Source organism: Eurytemora carolleeae, unplaced genomic scaffold, assembly GCF_000591075.1.
Source record: "Eurytemora carolleeae unplaced genomic scaffold, Eaff_2.0 scaffold38, whole genome shotgun sequence".
In the NCBI taxonomy this organism is placed as follows: Eukaryota; Metazoa; Arthropoda; class Copepoda; order Calanoida; family Temoridae; genus Eurytemora; species Eurytemora carolleeae.
In genome coordinates, this window is record NW_019396060.1 from 174,408 (window position 1) to 194,447 (window position 20,040).

The 20,040-nt window shown below is 34.6% G+C and overlaps 3 protein-coding genes across 6 annotated transcripts in view; all 3 read left to right on the plus strand.

Annotated features, from left to right (window-relative positions):
* The window catches only part of LOC111708592 (anaphase-promoting complex subunit 4), a 9,766-nt gene extending 7,493 nt beyond the window's left edge, over positions 1-2,273 (plus strand). For all 3 annotated transcript variants that reach the window (XM_023482015.1, XM_023482024.1, XM_023482031.1), the window contains 3 exons: positions 194-505; positions 1,226-1,407; positions 1,940-2,273. In XM_023482015.1, coding sequence (XP_023337783.1) covers positions 194-505; positions 1,226-1,407; positions 1,940-2,132 — 687 coding nt within the window. In that variant the 3' untranslated portion in view covers positions 2,133-2,273. The remainder of the gene's footprint in view (positions 1-193; positions 506-1,225; positions 1,408-1,939) is intronic.
* LOC111708610 (phosphatidylinositide phosphatase SAC1) overlaps positions 1-17,632 on the plus strand; it is a 27,730-nt gene extending 10,098 nt beyond the window's left edge. Inside the window, exons 2-20 of one of the 2 annotated variants that reach the window (XM_023482049.1) lie at positions 916-921; positions 6,534-6,619; positions 7,459-7,582; positions 8,113-8,257; positions 8,639-8,756; positions 9,153-9,230; positions 9,938-10,032; positions 11,004-11,100; positions 11,516-11,665; positions 12,105-12,200; positions 12,754-12,815; positions 13,239-13,335; positions 13,970-14,021; positions 14,404-14,476; positions 14,745-14,833; positions 15,420-15,538; positions 15,710-15,804; positions 16,605-16,717; positions 16,782-17,632. In XM_023482049.1, the coding sequence (XP_023337817.1) occupies positions 6,542-6,619; positions 7,459-7,582; positions 8,113-8,257; positions 8,639-8,756; positions 9,153-9,230; positions 9,938-10,032; positions 11,004-11,100; positions 11,516-11,665; positions 12,105-12,200; positions 12,754-12,815; positions 13,239-13,335; positions 13,970-14,021; positions 14,404-14,476; positions 14,745-14,833; positions 15,420-15,538; positions 15,710-15,804; positions 16,605-16,717; positions 16,782-16,894 (1,794 nt within the window). In that variant the 5' untranslated portion in view covers positions 916-921; positions 6,534-6,541 and the 3' untranslated portion in view covers positions 16,895-17,632. Of the gene's footprint in view, positions 1-915; positions 922-6,515; positions 6,620-7,458; positions 7,583-8,112; positions 8,258-8,638; positions 8,757-9,152; positions 9,231-9,937; positions 10,033-11,003; positions 11,101-11,515; positions 11,666-12,104; positions 12,201-12,753; positions 12,816-13,238; positions 13,336-13,969; positions 14,022-14,403; positions 14,477-14,744; positions 14,834-15,419; positions 15,539-15,709; positions 15,805-16,604; positions 16,718-16,781 lie in introns of those variants that run through there. The other variant, XM_023482039.1, reaches the window with a different exon arrangement.
* Positions 2,267-6,537, plus strand: LOC111708622 (28S ribosomal protein S9, mitochondrial-like). Its single transcript, XM_023482061.1, has 7 exons — positions 2,267-2,576; positions 2,768-2,862; positions 4,010-4,324; positions 4,537-4,648; positions 5,203-5,364; positions 5,743-5,895; positions 6,415-6,537. Exons 1-7 carry the CDS (start codon positions 2,280-2,282, stop codon positions 6,487-6,489), a joined length of 1,209 nt encoding a protein of 402 aa, XP_023337829.1. The 5' UTR covers positions 2,267-2,279; the 3' UTR covers positions 6,490-6,537.
* Positions 17,633-20,040: the final 2,408 nt, after the last annotated feature.

The following is a 20,040-nucleotide window of genomic DNA, read 5'->3' on the forward strand; positions in this document are numbered from 1 at the left end:
GGGAATGGGTCTATTTCTATTTTCTAATTACACGGACTATTAATAGCATTATTCCAAAGTTTGCTATTCCAAATGACAGAATTGAAAATTTTCGAGTTAAATATTCATTTGTTTATTAGAGTTATTTAGATCACTCGGTTTTGTTAAATAGTTTGCTTGTACAGGAAGAAGTAAAGAATATAATTATTCTCAGATATTTAACGGAATGTCCATGGATAAGACGAATGAAACGAGATTAAAGATGAATCTGGAATTCTCTCCAGGCACCTTCCTACCTAACCCTCCGATCTCAGAGGACACGACAGAGGACAAGTTCGAGGCCACACTGCAGAGTGCTCAAAGGGTTGAAGGTGACCTAGTTCAAGGATCTGTGTGCTGGGACAGGGAGAAGATCTTCTACTGGGAGCTGGAGCAGGACGGAATCAAACCTAAACCTGAACCCAGAGGAACCTGGCTCACGGTCCAACAAGGCACTGTAGTTGTTGATTTCTGTTTTTACACTAAGGTCAGAAACTTTAAGGGATTGACCCATCGACATTCCATCAACTAGGCACTTTTTACACCTGAAATTAGACTAATCTGAGACATATTTTGCTTGTTTTTTATATGTGGGGGGTGAAGTTTATCATTTTAAATACCACTCGAACATTGTTTGGTATTGGCATCACCGTAAGTTTTTTTTTGTATATTTGAAATTTTGTAAAATATTTATTGCTTGCTAATGTGCCTGGCGTCTCCCGTGGAAAAATTTGGATTTTGGAAAAAATAATAGAATAGAAGAAAAATATTATATATTTTTTAGTCTATGTTACCCCCGGGGTACTCAAGGGTTCTCTCAACAAATTTTTGCCCATTCGGTCCAGCCGTTTTGCCAGCTCTAGCTAACATATTAACATATTGTTGGAACAAAAAGAGCCAAAAAAAATATTACTGAAAAATAAAGAGAACGGCCAAATTGAGAAAAAGAATATGTCAAAAAATTTAAAAATTAAAGTACTTCAAAAAAAATTGACAAAAAATAAAAAAAAATATAAAATATAATATTTTTTGAATATTAATGTGATATATGCACCCTCATGAATATCATCATGAATATCATCAACAATCGGAAATTTCTTATATAGTCCGACAGGAGTCCTGAAAATAATCCAAACATAAACACATAAACAAATAAATATGTATGAGCGAAGAGCTTTATTATAAGAATAAAATATTTGTTTCCTAGGATATTTTATCCGTCCTTCTGGAGTGTGGTGCACAACAAACCCTTGTACAGCTTCCTCTACCTCTTGTCTCCGGAGCTCTGGAACCTTTTCCTCTCACCTCAAAGATCCTTCCTACCTTCTCCCAGAACAGTATCTTGGAGGTCGGAGGTCGGGCATCCTCTAGAGAGTTGGATAATATTAGGTAATAATACTTATCTATTCATTTGTCTTCTATTGTGTTTATTGCTTTTTTTGGTAGGGAAGTTGCAAATTAAAGTCTTTTATTGCTTTATTTTGGAAGGGAAGTTGCAAATTAAAGTCTTTTATTGCTTTTTTTTGTAAGGGAAGTTGCAAATTTAAGTCTTTTATTGCTTTTTTGTTAGGGAAGTTACAAATTAAAGTCTTCTATTGCTTTTTTTGGTGGTGAAGTTGCAAATTAAAGTCTGTTATTGCCTTTTTTGGAGGGGAAGTTGTAAACTAAAGTCTTTTATTGCTTTTTTGGTTAGGGAAGTTGCAATTAATGTCTTTTATTGCTTTTTTTGGTAGGGAAGATGCAAATTAGAGTGTTAATTATCTTTTTTTTTCTTAAAGCTAAATATCCTGAAAGTATAGTATAACCCCCTCCTGCTATTTAATTTATTCTGTTATCATCGGCATTTTTAAAATCTTCTAATTGGTTGTTTCAACATTTGTTTATTTTCTAATATGCTTATCATTTTAATTATCTTCTCTAGAGCGTGTCAGATGGCTGTATCTGGACCCAGGAACGTGAGTATCCTGCTGTTCATGAACAGGAAGAGGCACAGGATCTACGATATGCAGGTTGAGGAGGAGGAGGACGAGGAGGATGAAACATTCAACTCCTCCGGGTTCTCTGGGAGCACCGAACAAACTCAGCACTTTATCGATCATTCCAACAAATATTGACCGATCTTAAAGATCAATTCAAAACACTTTTTAAAACTATTTAATATATGTTTCTTACTTTTTGTATATTGATAATTTCCATGATATCAGAAACTGTGTACTGTACCTGAACCTAACCTGTGATCTCATATTCTTTCAGAAGTAAAGATGGCCGGAGCAGTCTGCCGAACCTGGCAGCGGTCAACCCTTCTCCCAGGTCTCTTCTCTAGTCTCAAGGCGCAGATATCAACCTTCCCCATCCTAAGGAGCACCCAGGAGGAGACCAGCGTCCTGTCGGAATCAGAGCGGGTGAAGCAGGAGCGGAAGATGTCGTCTGCTATGCGTCTCTACCTGCAGAGGAAGCGTGATCACGATATATTTATCTCCAGTGAGGAGGCAGAGTTTGAGATGGGTCGGCAACATCTTGCTAATATGATGGGGATGGATCATGCAACTATGACACAGGTTGGAAAATAAAATAAACTTGTTATAAAAAGAACTTTTAAAAACACAAGTGCAAGCAGGCATTCGTTGAGAACCAGAAGATACTCAATTTTAGATAATTTTCCCGACCCTTTTATAAACCATGTTTGCTGGACATGCCACTAAAAAGGGTTAGGAAAAAATTATTGTTATTAAATAAAAGAAATGTTTAGGAGAATATAGATGAGAGTATAGAATACTTATTCCCCTCTGGTCTAGTTCCTGAAGCAAGACCCATTATGAAACCTCCCAAAGAGATATTTCCAAGGTTAGATACATCATTAACCTCCCAAAGAGATATTTCCAAGGTTAGACACATCATTAAACCTCCCAAAGAGATATTTCCAAGGTTAGACACATCATTAAACCTCTTAAGGAGATATTTTCAATGGTAGACCCATCATGAAACCTCACAATGAGATATTTCCAAGGTTAGACCCATCATGAACCTCCCAAGGAGATATTTCCAAGGTTATACCCATCATGAAACCTCCCACGGAGATATTTCCAAGGTTAGACCCATCATGAAACCTCCCAAAGAGATATTTCCAAGGTTAGACCCATTATGAAACATCCCGAGGAAATATTTCCAAGGTTATACCCATAATGAAACCTACCAAGGAGATAATTCCAAGGTTAGACCCATCATGAAACCTCACAAGGAAATATTTCCAAGGTTAGACCCATCAAGAAACCTCCCAAGGAGATATTTCCAATGGAAGACTCATCATGAAACCTCACAAGGAGATATTTCCAAGGTTAGACCCATCATGAAACCTCACAAGAAGATATTTCCAAGGTTAGACCCATCATGAAACCTCCCAAGAAGATATTTCCAAGGTTAGACCCATCATGAAACCTACCAAGGAGATAACCAAGGAGATATTTACAAGGTTAAGCCCATCATGAAACCTCCCAAGGAGATATTTCCAAGGCTAGGTTTATCATAAAACCTCCCAAGGAGATATTTCCAAGGTTAGGCCTATCATAAAACCTCCCAAGGAGATTTTTCTAGGGTTAGACCCATCATGAAACCTCCTAAGGAAATATTTCCAAGGTTAGGCCTTTCATAAAACCTCCCAAGGAGATTTTTCCAAGGTTAGACCCATCATGAAACCTCCCAAGGAGATATTTCCAAGGTTAGACCCATCATGAAACATTCTAAGGAGATATTTCCAAGGTTAGGCCTATTTTTCAAGAAAGTTTGGAACCATGTTTTTTTTCAAAATGTTCTCTTTAAAATGTTTGTGTGCCTTAATTTTACTTTTAATAAAATATCTATCTATATCTATATCTATATCTAAATATTTAATTGTTTTGTCTAAAAGTTGAAACTAATGCAAAATTAATCTCATAAAATTTACAAAAAATAACCATTCTTTGTCCCGCCCATCACACATCGTTCTTTGTTATAGACAAAAAGAGGCTGAATTTGATGCTCAAGGTCGACCCTACCAAACCTTTTTCTACACCCGGAAACCGGATTTACAAAACCGGATATTTAAACTCCGAGACAGTATTGAGGCGGTGACTATATTTGGGGAGAGGTTAGCTAAGCAGGGTAAGCGAGCTGACCCCCAGCAGGTCCTGGATATGGGTCAGATGGCGGACTCAAGGTGGATTACCAAGGACGAGCTCTCCAGTCTCACCCTAGAGCTCATAACAGACTCGGATCACAGGGAGTTTGTAAATGTCCTGGAGAGATTAGTGTCTCTTCCTTTTTCATACAGGTAGGACTCTTCACATACGCCCTTAAAACAGGCCTCTACTCTTTGGAGTGGGCGTTTCTTCCTCCTATGTTTTTGTTCGGTCCAAACCCATGATATGAACTTTAATCGACTAAAATAGCTGTATTATTTAGCAATAAACTAGGAATGTGATAATGATTTTTTAATTTTTCTTTTTCTTGTTCCAAAACTTAAATATATATTCTTGTTTTCAGGGTTCGAGACGAGATATTTAGTTATCGTGTATCTGAAGGAATCTCTTTAAGTAAACAAACATATTTAGTTCCTGAACATGATGAGAAAGGAAGAGCCTTCGTTGAGTTCGAGGTATTTTCAATCACAAAATATGACAATAAAATTGTTTTTATATATCATCAAAAAAATATTTACATGTGTGGCAGTGCATCATACAGAGAGCTGAAAGGTCGGAATCAACTTCTGAACTACTTCTAATTTATTCAATGTAAAATTATTGAGAAATCTATTTATATATATACTTTGCTTGTCTGTCTGTTTGTCTATTTTTACCAATTAACGTCAAAACGGCTGAACCGATCGGGTCCAAATTTTGTGTGGGATGATAAAAATTTAAAAAATTAGCCTCCATTAAAATTTGATTTCATTATTTTTTGAGAAGTCTCGATATTTTTTAGCGATTTTGTTTGTTATTGTTTTACAGTGTTTACAAAGAGAATATGTTCACAATTGAAATAGAAGCTAGCACTAATATATTTTTAACAATTAACCTGCAGACATTAGATCATTATTTGTCCTTCACCTGGCGGCGGTCTTCGGAATCCTTTTTCAAATTTAAATTTAGTTCCTATTAGGTCGGCAAGGAATCTTCCTTCTTGGTGGATGAATACATTGTTTCTGTTTAGGGTCAACGTAAGACGGCCTGGGCTCATGTTCGTGTGACTAAACCAGGATCAGGAGGTGTAGTTATCAAACACGCCGAGCATCCTCATTATCTGATGGATCTAGGATATTTCTTTGCTCTCAAGGAGAGATTAGCCATCATGTATCCTCTACAGTTTACCAAGGTAAATAAATAATTACATAAATGGGACTGACGACGTAATTTTAAGCTACCCTCCAATTAAAGAATTACACATCCTATTTACAACAGTACCCTATAGCCCTTTGTTGGATGAATTGAATAATGTGGAAGATTTGAGAATTTTTCTGTCTTAAAATTGATATGAACTGATCCAATTGAAATGAGAATAAACAATTTTCAGATAGAAAAACATGGATAATTCCATCATTTTTGCTCAGACTACGAATTGGACGGTGTGCCTCTTTCAATTATGTTAACAGTCCCTTTAAACTGTGAGGATTATTTTGGAAGTTTTGAACTAAATGGAAAATAATCAAACTTTCTCCTCTTTTTCATCTTTTCCAAGATATTTTTTGTTTAGTTGCTTGGATTGGTGGATCTTGATATCACTGTGAAGGGAGGGGGTGTGTCCGCTCAGGCCGGGGCGGTCAGGTACGCCCTCTCAATGTGCCTCAGATCTTTTGTTGAGAAATCAGTTGTAGATGATATGAAGATTAATGGACTTCTAACCCAGGTAATATTTTATAAATATATAGATAATTTCATCATTGTTTAATGTTTACACATTATTTATTTCATGCCAGCCTAATTATTTGATTTTGTTCTTTCATTTCTCACATTGATTTTTACCCATCCAGTTGGATATTATTTATTTGTATTCTTGTACTTTCATGAATGTACGATGAACATGTGAAAATGTAAATAATATGAACAATTATGGCCAGAACTATAGCTGAACTAAAATCATTTACAGACAGTGAAATCAAGAAATTCTCATTATACTCCAATAGGAGTCCTGAGAATCAACACCAAATAAACATAAACATTATTGTGTTATAATTTCTATTTACGGGAATTGAAATGATTGTTTTTGTTATTGCTTTAGTTGTTGTAGTTTCTGTTCTTTTGGATTTTTAGTTATTGTGTTGTTATTTTTATTCATAATGTTATTTTAATTATTTTATTGTTATTTTTTTTCTTCTTTGTTGTTATTTTATGTTTTTATTGTTATAACAAAACCTGTTCTGTTTAGGATATACGTGTGAGAGAGCGGAAGAAGCCTGGAAAATCAGGGGCCAGGAAAAATTACACCTGGAAAAGAAGATAAAAAGATGAAAATAAATGTTTTGATAAATTTAGTTTCTAATATTTCAGAGAAGATGAGTCGGGTCTATGATGATCTAATCCTTCATATCACGCCGGATAAATTCTTTATTGAATCCTTATCTGAGCAGCAGGTAGAAATGAGAAATATACAGGGTGTCAACAAACAGTTGAGTGACGACGCGTCGAAGATCGTCTTTGATATTTAAAATACTTCGCGGCATTCATTCGTCAACCTACTTTTCCATTATTCACTCTTGAAACAAAATTCCCCTATTCCTGACATTTCCAAAATGTAGTCTGCCTTTTTTTTGCTTTCAATATTTTCAGAATTTTGATCAAATTTAAATTTATTTAATAAAACCTAAATTGATTAAATCTGAATGAAATTCTTCATATCTCCGGTAATATTGTAAGCAAGTCGTCTCTCGTCTGACATTTTTCGTGGGACCCCATGTACCAAGTAGGCATTTTTCATGGGACCCCATTTACCAAGTAGGCATTTTTCATGGGGCTCCATGTACCAAGTAGCCATTTTTCATGGGACCCCATGTACCAAGTAGCCATTTCCATTTTTCATGGGACCCCATATACCAAGTAGGCATTTTTCATGGGACCCCATGTACCAAGTAGCCATTTTTCATGGGACCCCATGTACCAAGTAGCCATTTTTCATGGGACCCCAATGTAACAAGTAGCCATTTTTAATGGGACCCCATGCATCAAGTAGCCATTTTTAATGGGACCCCATGCATCAAGTAGCCATTTTTTATGGGACCCCATGTACCAAGTAGCCATTTTTAATGGGACCCCATGTACCAAGTAGCCATTTTTAATGGGACCCCATGCATCAAGTAGCCATTTTCCCAAAAATCTTATATTTTTCAAATTGTATCTATGACATGATGTTCTCTTTAGACAAAAACATATAGTAAAAAATATCATGCAAGACTGAACAACTTTTTATTTTCAGCTACTGCTGGTGATTGACAGGATAAATCATGATATTAGTCTCCAACCAAACCAGAAACAGATTCCTCCAGTTGCTTCCAGGAAACCTTTTCATGGAATACTTGGAGTTATCAACCTTATCTCAGGTAGCTAGGTCGTAGGATCAGGATATACTTGGATTTATTAACCTTATCTCAGGTAGCTAGGTCGTAGGATCAGGATATATTTGGAGTTATCAATCTTATCTCAGGTAGCTAGGTCGTAGGATCAGGATATATTTGGAGTTATCAATCTTATCTCAGGTAGCTAGGTCGTAGGATCAGGATATATTTGGAGTTATCAATCTTATCTCAGGTAGCTAGGACGTAGGATCAGGATATACTTGGAGTCATCAACCTTATCTCAGGTAGTAGCTAGGTCGTAGGATCAGGATATACTTGGAGTTATCAACCTTATCTCAGGTAGCTAGGACGAAGGATCAGGATATACTTGGAGTTATCAACCTTATCTCAAGTAGCTAGGACGTAGGATCAGTATATACTTGGAGTTATCAGCCTTTTCTCAGGTGGAGTTATCAACCTTATCTCAGGTAGCTAGGACGTAGGATCAAGATTTATTTTAATTTGATTTGAGAAATATATGAATACGGATATATCAACATTTTATTACTCTCCAGGTCCTTACTTGATCATAGTAACGAGGAAGGTTCGCCAGGGAACAGTATGCGGAGGAGAGGTTTGGAGAATCCTGGAGACGGAGATTATCTCCTTCTCCAGGGCGGAGCATCATCTTACACCTACACAGCTGGAAGCAAACAGAAAGTAAGAATTAGGATTAATATAAATTCCTACGATATATCAGGAATATGTAGTCGCCTGGGGTTGTTTGCAGATCTCATCCTTGTATAATCCGCGTATGTAATTTACCAAAGTTGAGATCTAATCTTTTGTAAGTTTAACCATTTCAAATCGCGCTCAGTGCTGGTGGTTTAATTTATGTCATTGAACCAGCAACCCCATCCTTCCATTATTTTTCAATCACTGCTTGATTTCTCATTTATCCCCTGAATTTAACTTTGGTCCACGTGACTAGACGCTATCTTATCCACAAGTTCTAGTCTCTGCTAAGTTTTTAAAAAATATAGTTATTACGTCGTTAATCGTTTATTTATTAACACTTATAAAGACTACCATTTATTAAAGGTACACAGCTATGATGCAGCAGGTGTTATCTACTCCATACTTCTACTTCTCATACACCTACGATATCAGTCATTCTAGACAACGTCTAGACACTCTAGGATCTAGAGAATTCTATCAGGTACTTCAATTCTCCTACACGATATCAGACATTCTAGACAACGTCTAGACACTCTAGGATCTAGAGAATTCTATCAGGTACTTTAATTCTCCTTCATGATCTCAGACATTCTAGACACTCTAGGATCTAGAGAATTCTATCAGGTAATTCAATTCTCCTACACGATATCAGACATTCTAGACACTCTATGATCTAGAGAATTCATTCTATCAGGTAGTTCAATTCTCCTACATGATATCAGACATTCTATACAACGTCTAGATACTCTAAGATTTATACAATTATGTCAAACGTCTAGATTTAGCTGACTTTAGAGAGCTCTAGATCATTCAGTTTTAATTTTGATGTCAACTATTCTTAAATGATATTTAACTTCAATATATTTTTTATTTTCAGAAATCATTGTTTGAGAGATCAGATTCTAGATTTGTTTGGAACAAACATCTTCTCCAACCTTTCCTCTCCAACCCGAAAGTAATTACTTATCATTTATATTTGATTTTTCTCAAATTTTTTTTAAAAATCCACATAAAAAATAAATTCGTCAGCAAAAAAACGGCTAATTTGTAATGGTGTACATTGTGCAGCCTAGGCGAGTTTAAGTAAGTAGAACAAATTGTAAACGAGTCTATTTCTCCAAAACCCGTAAAAAGCGGAATAAAACTGCATGAAAGTCGTCTTTCTTCAATCTCTCAATTAGAAACGTAGCTTTAGATTTTGTAATGGATTTTGTAATTTGTAACTTTTACAACTCTGAAAATGTTCCGTGAACAAATCTGTAGCGATATTTATAATTTAAAGACGACTTTCATTCCGCTTCATATTAGTTATGTCTGTACCAGGGAGTAAGGAATAGAAGGGAGATATAACTGACGCGGTTCGCCCTGCCATATGATTTTACATGCTTTACAGACGGTACTCCATTTGTATAGGAAATATTCAGAATAGGTTATTGTATACGCGGTAATTATACATAAGACAAATATTTCTTATTCAAATGGAGTACCCGTCTGCAAAGCATGTATAATCATATGGTAGGGCGAACCGCCTCAGTTATATCTCCCTTCTATTCCTTTCTCCCTGCTCTGTACTTTCATCCTCCTGCCTGAACTGTTAAATGAGGATTGCATCTATGTATGGATAAGATTAACTACATAGATTTATAATATTTGTCTTTTTAGTTGCACTGTTATGCTCTCCCTGTGATCCATGGGTTTGTGAGTATAAACTCCTGTTCTATCTCAGGACACAGGTTTATCTGGTCGATCATATCTAGGTAAATACCAAATAGATTGTCAATTACAATATGGACCAATTATACACTACGTCACAAGTGTCAAATGTAACAAGGAAAACGAAAAAAGTATAAAAACAGAAAACAAAGAACACGAAGTGCTCTTATTTTACTGTAAGATAAGCACTTTATTCTAAAATTATCACTATTATTAATAATTTTGTCGGACACAAAAACTAAGTTGACACTTGTGACTTAAGAATACAGCTGTACTGAGAGTGTACAAATTCTACGTTGCCTTCTATTGAACTAGAATCTATTTGATTAAATACTAAATTCTAATTTATCAGGACAAAAATATGATAACAAAATACAAACAACATTATATCTCATAAATATGATAACAAAATACAAACAACATTATATCTCATAAATATGATAACAAAATACAAACAACATTAAATCTCAAAAATATGATAACAAAATACAAACAACATTATATCTCATAAATATGATAACAAAATACAAACAACATTATATCTCAAAAATATGATAACAAAATACAAACAACATTATATCTCATAAATATGATAACAAAATACAAACAACATTATATCTCATAAATATGATAACAAAATACAAACAACATTATATCTCATAAATATGATAACAAAATACAAACAACATTATATTTCATAAATATGATAACAAAATACAAACAACATTATATTTCATAAATGGATTGTTGTTTAATAGGTTTTTTTAAAATTTGAATATAATTTAGAATTAGCGATTCAATGTAAACCTTTGAAAAATTATAGACTATAAAAATGGAATGCTAATAAACTGATATTCTTCATTATAACAATGTATATTCAGCTCTTAATATGTTCTGGCTATTTTTGACATATTCCTCGCAGTCTTTTTTTGTTCTATAACATTCTTAAGTTTTCAGCTCTTATTAATTATTTAAAAACATGTCAATGGAGAAATCTAGATTGTATTTGATTAAGACGGAGCACTGAGAGGGTTGGAACACGTCTGTTTGTCCGCGGAGCAGATGAGAACGGATTTGTAGCAAACTATGTAGAAACGGAGCAAATTGTTGAGGTTGGAAATATTTCTTTAATTGTTCCAATATTTGGAAACAATAGGTCTAGCAAACTATTTTCTTATTACAACGTTTTAAAATTCAATCAGAAATTTCATGGCCTTAGGACTAATCATATATAATTTATATCAATCAAAATCCACTTATTTTTTCTGATGATTTTAAAAAATATGATCTAAGTTAAACAATCTATGCCAGACAGAAACGGCTTTCTTAAACCAAAACTGGTATACTTTAGGTTTTCTCAAATACTCGGCTAAAAATTTGACTGAATTAAAAATACTAGCCATCAGTCCATACTTTGCTGCATGCCTTTCAACCATCAAGCACTGTTCTATCTATGGTTAGCCCGACATTCAATTCTAAAATTCAACATTCTTCCTTTAAATTTGTCAATTCTTCTACCCCGTCTAGGTTGGGACGGATATTGCTAGTTATATCCATACTAGGGGAAGTATCCCGCTCTTCTGGCAGCAGAGACCGAACCTGAAGTATAAACCTCCCCCAACCCTGGAGCCTCATCAACCTCATGCAGAGGCATTCAATAAACATTTCCAGGCTCAGGTAGAGTCCAGACAAAGTAAGGTTGAAGATCAAGACGAATATGGTTGATTGATTGAGTGATGACGTATTGATTGATTTATGAAATCATTTATGAACTGAATGATGAATTGATTTATGCATTGATTTAAAAATAGATTTATTAATTGATTAATGAATTCATTTATAAATAAATTTATGCATTGACTTAGATTTATTAATTGATTTATGAATTGAATTTTAAATTAAATTATAAAATGATTTTTGAATTGATTTATTAATTGTTTTTAAATTGATATGTAAATTGATTTTTTAATTGATTTTTTAATTGATTTTTGAATTTTATCAATGCTTTTATATACGAATTGATGTATTATTTAATATTTTTTAGATTTTTAAATTTATTAGTTTACTAATATTTATTACTTGTCATTTATTTGATTGATTGATTACATTTTTCTAGGTCCCCCTGTATGGACAGCAGGTTATTGTAAACCTAATTGATCAAAAGAAATCTGAAGGAAGACTGGAGACGAGTTTAAAGATGATTCACAAACAGGAATAGTTCAAAAATACTTCAAGATTAGATCAGAAAAAAAGATTTCAATGTTGATTTAAGTAAACCTAACACGTTTATTTATTTTAAAAAGTTTTTTTTCTCTCAAAGTTCATTTTCATATTTAACTTCAATTTTATTGTTCAATTGTAACATTAATTTCTGACCTTTGGCGGTTATTTTTGATTGGATCGCGGCCTAGATTTCAACCGAATGAAGGTTAATTGTTGATTACTATTAGTGCTTTAAAAAGTGATAATTTATAATCCTTAGTTTTTTATTTCTTACCCTCCTGATTATTGAACTGTACCCTCCTGATTATTGAATTGTACCCTCCTGATTATTGAACTGTACCCTCCTGATTATTGAACTGTACCCTCCTGATTATTGAACTGTACCCTCCTGATTATTAAACTGTACCCTCCTGATTATTAAACTGTACCCTCCTGATTATTGAACTGTACCCTCCTGTTTATTGAACTGTACCCTCCTGATTATTGAACTGTACCCTCCTGATTATTGAACTGTACCCTCCTGATTATTGAACTGTCTCCAGGTGAACAACAAGGATGTTTATTACGAAGCTTTTGATTTTCACAAGGAGTGCAGTAAGATGAGGTAATATAAAGAATACATCAAGATTATTTCATCTCGTTTAAGAATTTCCATTATTACATTTTTTCCTCATAAAATTATCATTTTATTGTTTATTGGTGGGACAGGTGGAGTATACTGAGAATTATTATTATTATTGTGTATAGGTGGGATAGGTTGAGTAAATGAGTATACTGAGTATTATTATTATTATTATTTTGTATAGGTAGGATAGGTTGAGTAAATGAGTATACTGAGTATTATTATTATTATTTTGTATAGGTAGGATAGGTTGAGTAAATGAGTATACTGAGTATTATTATTATTATTGTGTATAGGTGGGATAGGTTGATTAAATGAGTATACTCAGTATTATTATTATTGTGTTTAGGTGGGATAGGTTGAGTAAATGAGTATACTCAGTATTATTATTATTATTGTGTATAGGTGGGATAGGTTGAGTATACTGATGGATAGATTAGCTCAGTATGAAGAACAGTTTCAATATTTCCACTCTAGGAATGGAACTCCACTGCTGAGACAGGTAGCATTATTAGCAAACTAGTTTTCAATCTTTTAAATAGATCAAATCTAAAGTCATGGTGATCATACCCTGTAGAGACAACTTTATTTGAAGGATGAAGGATTTATTCTCAAATTTCAACGTGCCAACATTGGATATAGGGATCAAGTGTTTTAGATTGACGATAATCCACACAAAAGTTACTACCCCCATGGAATAGTATAATCTGAGGTTGCTATATCTAACAGGGGNGGCGTCTAGAACAAATATAAGAGAAGACCGGGCCGATCACGTCAAACTAAAGTAAAAATATTTTGAATTTCTATCATATATTCCCCCCAAAAATTGTTTTTCTCACACTTGTGCGTAAAGTCAAAACTAGAGAAGCTACGAGGTCACAAAGTTGTACCAGTGATGTTACGTTACGTCTCCTTCTGTCTAGTTTGCAGTGCAATATTTCAATGATGACCTAGAATTGTTCTAACAACATCTGCTTTAAGAATAAAATTGCAAAGTCAATTAAAAGAAATACACCTGTAGAACTCCAACAAACCATGAATGTCTTATAAAATCTGCCAGCCTTCTTTAATGGATTTATAATCCGTGAAATGTTCACATAATCGCCATTTTATTAATTTTATGTGTTTAACTTTAGACTGGAGTATTCCGAACCAACTGTATAGATTGTCTAGATAGAACTAATGTAGGTGAGAAAGTAAACATTAAACAATATTAACCCCGAACCCGGAATAGTTGGATTTTCTCGAGGAGCTATGTAATATCTAAGGGTATAAACCGAGGGAGGGGGGGGGGGGGGGGGGGGAGAAAGCTTCTTTTTCCATTTTTAATTCATTCATTCATATTTTTATTAAACTACAAAGCATGAGATATTACAAATAAGCAATCACAATTTACTATGCAGTTTGGACCCGCCTAACCAGGGTTGGTTGTTTTGAGTGGTTGGCCCGAAGTTAATTTAGGGAAAAAAATAAATAAAAATGGGGCTTCCCAGTTCCCATAGAAAACAAGATTTGTTTATGTAATTTTGATAGTTTGGAGTGCTAAAAACTTATTCATTTTTTATTTAAGTTCAATCCATGTTGGCTCGAAGAAACTTGCAGGCAATCCTGGTGAGGCTGGGTGTCCTTCCTGACAATGCCAGGTAATTAACTTGTGGGTTTTTACTCACTTAAGAAAAAAATCTAAAATTCTTAACTTTTTGTTTTAAAAACTTCTTTTCGGGTTAACAAGAGAGAAAGAATTAAATATAGATATTTTGGCAAATATTGCGAATTTTTTTTAGTTGTATCGCATTAAAACTAAATATAAATATACTAATTATCTTTTTAAAAAAACCTCCACCCCTGCTCAAAATCTGTATTTTGTTCAAGGTGAGGGTGTTCCCTCTATCATTTGTAATTATGTTTAAGGATTGAAAATCAGATTTCTGTTGAACAACTCTTCAAGACAGTCTGGGCTGATCATGCAGATATGATCAGTATACAGTATACTGGGACAGGTATATGATCAGTATATAGTATACTGGGACAGGTATATGATCAATATATAGTATACTGGGACAGGTATATGATTAGTATACAGTATACCGGGACAGGTATATGATCAGTATACAGTATACTTGTACAGGTATATGATCAGTATACAGTATACTGGGACAGGTATATGATCAGTATACAGTATACTGGGACAGGTATATGATCAGTATACAGTATACTGGGACAGGTATATGATCAGTATACAGTATACTGGGACGGGAGGAAGATCTGTATACAGGAATATCAATTGCAATGAGTTCACAAACGAAGACGATATTTGATCAAGTACTCAACATCGAAACCTTTAGTTCTTTATCCACACTAGTAGTTCAGTGCGCTCTAGACTTCCTTTATTGAGCTTTTGCTGTTTTCTAAACTTAATTTATTTTCTAATCTCTGTAATTTAATTTTCTAATCTCTGCTTTTTAGTTTCTAATCTCTATTATTTTATTTTCTAAACCTTATTTTATTTTCTAATCTCTGTTTTTTCGTTTCTAATCTTATATTAAATTTTCTAAACTTCATATCTGATTTGAATTTTTGTCAAAGGAGCTTTGAAGACTGACTTCACGAGGACAGGACAAAGGACGAAGATGGGATTGTTGGAGGATGGTCGGAGGTCGGCCATCAGATATTTCAAGAATAATTTTGCAGACGGGTTTAGACAGGTGAGTGATATTTTTAATGTTATACTACTTGTACATGGTACTAGATTAAGCCAGATTAGAAAGGATGGTGTTAAAAGTTCAGTATTATATATTCATTGGTCATTTGTCATTGTTTATTTGTTACAGTAAAAGTAAACTAACTGATTTATAAGGTAAACGTATATATTTCAGGATTCTATGGATCTTTTTGTCGGAAATCATGTTGTTTCTCCAACTGAAGGTGTTACCAAGGAGTCCCCAGTACTCCAGGAGAGGAAGGATACAAGGTTAGTTACCAAGGAGTCCCCAGTATTCCAGGAATGGAAGGATGCAAGGTTAGTTACCAAGGAGTCCCCCAGTACACCAGGAGAGTAAGGATAGAAAATTAGTTACCAAGGAGTCCCCAGTACTCCAGAAGAAGAAGGATACAAGGTTAGTTACCAAGGAGTCCCCCAGTACACCAGGGTAGGAAGGATACAAGGTAAGTTATCAAGGAGTCCCCAGTACTCCAGGAGACGAAGGATACAAGGTTAGTTACCAAGGAGTCCCCCAGTACTCCAGGAGAGGAAGGATTCAAGGTTAGTTACCAAGGAGTCCCCAGCACTCAGGGAGAGGAAGGATACAAGGTTAGTTACCAAGAAGTCCCCGGTACTCCAGGAGAGGAAGGATACAAGGTTAGTTACCAAGGAGTCCCCCAGTACACCAGGAGAGGAAGGGTACTAGGTTAGTTACCAAGTAGTCCCCCAGTACACCAGGAGAGGAAGGGTTACTAGGTTAGTTACCAAGGAGTCTCCAGTATTCCAGGAGTGGAAAGATACAAGGTTAGTTACCAAGGAATCCCCCAGTACACCAGGGTAGGAAGGATACATGGTTAGTTACCAAGAAGTCCCCAGTACTCTAGGTGAGGAAGGTTAGAAACCAAGGAGTCTTCACTCTTCAGTACTCCAAGACTCCAGGAGAGGAACGGTTGATTATGAAGGAGTTTTCAATACTCCAAGAGAAAAAGAATACTCGATTTTCACCAAGAAGTACTTAATGTGATTACGAACCTTCACTGAACATATGTTTATTTATTTGAACTCTTCAGGTATTTGGCCCTGCCCATCGCTTTTGCTCTGTCACTCGCTATGCTCGCACTATCGCTGACTCTTCCAGCACAGTACTCCACAGAGATCCTTCTTTCCATCCTGTTCTGGACAGGTTAGCTTAATTTTTATCAAATTACATGTATTTAAAAATTAATGATTAATTAGTAAATTTTCAGCTATGCTGGGAGTTAGTATTCATACTCTACTGAAGAACGGTCCAGACTATGTGGACCAACCTAAACTTATTCATCTTTCCAGGCATCAGTCATCCAGTCTTCATTCAGCTTAGCTCTCAACCAGCACTTATTTAGTTACCATTCATCCCTTCAACAAGACATTTCTTACAGCAATCAGCCAGCAATTCCTACTTTCTACCCCTTTCCTCATTTCATTTTCTCAAAACTCTTTTACATCTTTCATTTTCATTTCTTCATCCGCAGTCTGCACCCATCCACATTTCATTCATCCCGTCCCAGTGATTTCGTCTCCCGTACAAGATATTCAAGATACATCTAGGAAAATTTTAATCTGTCTCTCTAAAACATGATTATCTGAATTTCCTTCCTAGTAATCCAGGTTTATTTTATCCATTGATCTTAACACCGTTAACTCCATTCAACCTGGATTCTATTGGTTCGATGGATTCATCGTAATATCTGGGCTTCTCTTAATCCCTGGACTCCGTAAACTCCATTCAACCTGGATTCTATGGGTTCGATGGATTCAACGTAATATCTGGGCTTCTCTTGATCCCTGGACTCCGTGAACTCCATTAAAAATGGATTTCATAGACTCTTTATGTCCTCTCCGTGATCCCTTGACTTGCTGGGTTCCCTCGACTCCCTGGTCTCCATGGAATCCTTAGAATCCTTTTGACTCCAGTGAGACTTTAGAGTCTAGTCGACCTGATTATAAATCTAATACGTAGCATTACGTAGGAATTGCGTAGAGCCTGTTATTGAAAAGTTTAGAATTATTCTGCGTAACAATTTTTTACTAGTAAATATATTCAAGCCTCCAATCAAAATCTTTAGAATATTAGATTGATAGATCGGCTAAAATTCTTGTTAAAGATTGTGTGTTTAAAAATAATTTTGCTTTTTATATCGACCAAATCTTTCTAATTACTTGCAACATCTACAATCTCCATTTCTTGGTTCTTGGTTTATTTATAGTTTTTAGTAGATCAGCACAGTTGGCACACTTCTCAATATTTAAATATTTCTTTTTGGATTTTTTCTTGTTTAGAGTTTTAATTTTGCTAAATTGTTTTATGATTAAATATTAAATTTATTTTATTATTACTGTGATTTTCAGATATATCAATAAAAAAGTATTTTCATTGTTTAATTTTTTTTTAATTAGTACATTAGAAGACCTTGTATAAAGTGACCGTTTCATTAACGTTTTTGCAAGTTTTGTTACAGTCAACTTCGTAACTTTGAAAGTATGAATTCTTAATTTTTGTGATTTTTTCGTTTCAAAGATAATGTAGTTGTAAGTGTTGACAAACTTCAGTGTTTAGTGGCGCAACTAGATTTCGCCCCCCCCCCGCATTTTGTGCCTCCCATGACACTTTTTATTATGAATATCGATTTTTGTGCGCATTTTCTAACAAACTTTGTATAATGAATTTGAAGAAAAAGAATTTAGTCAAAAAATTTTAAATAGAATTTCTGTAAAGTTTTCAACTATTTTAGTATTGGTTACATTAACTTTATTTTAACGCAGTGGCGCATCTAGGGGGAGGGCGAACCTATTTTGCCCCCCTCCCTCACACATTTTTCTTTGGCGCTTCGTGCATCATTTCTTATAGAAGTTCTTACAATTTTATTTTTTTTAACTTGAAGAAATAATAAGGATTATATCGGACTATTAGGACTTGTGCAGACTATAAGAGGAGAAAAAATGTGCTAGCCCCTAATTACTGGCAAACAAGGGCAGAGGGATTACAGAAAGACATTATATATGGATTATTGGCATACATCGAAAGAATTCATCAAATGTCGTATTCTTCACTTTCTGATAATGGAGTGTTGCAGATATTTAGTTTTTTAATTAAATGATTATATGGAACTCTTTAAAACTGTTCCTGCATATTCATGGCTATTTATTTAATTTCGCAATTACTGAAGTTTACCTAATATAGTATAAAACTCATTGAAAAATTTTCAAGACGACATTTGATAAATTCTTCCGATGTATTCGTTATTAAGGGTTTCACTGTAGTACTTCCAGGAACTATTTACTACTAAACACTACCCAGACCTACAATTATGGGACTATATATTGGACTAGTGGATAAATTACAAAAAACTTCTGTTGACTGCAATAGGGGACTTTATAACAGACACTAAGAAATTCATAAAATAAACATTAGAAGAACAGAAATGTTTGGAGCTTCGCGAACACATTCAACGAATTGACTCAAATCGGTCATTTGACAGTTTTGGAAGTTTAGTTTTTTGTAAACACAAGAACAAGCCATTGGATATACCAAGCTATTGGTATATTTTGAGCACAGAGCCAAACCTGCAACAATTAAAAACTTGTGTTTATTTTTACTTCAACCCCTTAAAATGAGAAATTGTGGTAGTTTTTGATCTTTTATAGAAGGAAAACAAAAATGGAGGAGAAAAAACAATTAATTAAAACCAGTCATCATTGAAGTCTCATCCTTTCCGGGTAACCCTGTATTGTGATGAAGAGTCTTTGATCTTATTGGTTGGATAACATGCTTAAAGGATAATAGAGATAGTACTGATTGTATACACTGTATATTGATTAATGAGCACAATAGGATTTATCGGGAGAAGGTTTATAACGTAATTAAGAGAAGGGGTTCGTTGTAGGTGTGTCATCAACCTATCAAGTGGAAACGGACCTATTAATGGCTTCCGAGCTGAAATTGGTCAAGATCTCGAACAAGGGTTGTCGAGGAAAAGAATAGTGATTGGAAGGTGTCACTTGCAGGGTTACACGAGGATCACTAATATATCCATAGTTGTCATTGTTGGTTTACATAGGTTTTCATATCATTTTATTATAAGACAGTGCGAAATTGGATATAGCCTAAAGGATATCCTGATCGTGCCCTGATAAACATGGGAACTCATGAGACTAGTAGTTTTAGACGGTTATTGTCATAACAGAGATGCTGGGAACAAAGCCGATATAGAAGTGGCTACTTAACTTCCATGTTTAATGGGACAACCTGTAGGGTGTAGGCAAAGAATATATATTAGAGTGGAATTTAAAAATCCCTCGGTATGAATTTTGTCGGTCCCTTTCAGCCTGAAAGGGAGTTCAAAGTGTACAAATCATGTAAATGTTCACAAATTATATGCAGCAGAGTATATTGATACAGTATGTTCTCTAGACTATCCATTTTAATTTCAAATTTTTTAAAGGTGTTCAATAAACTTTATAAAATGA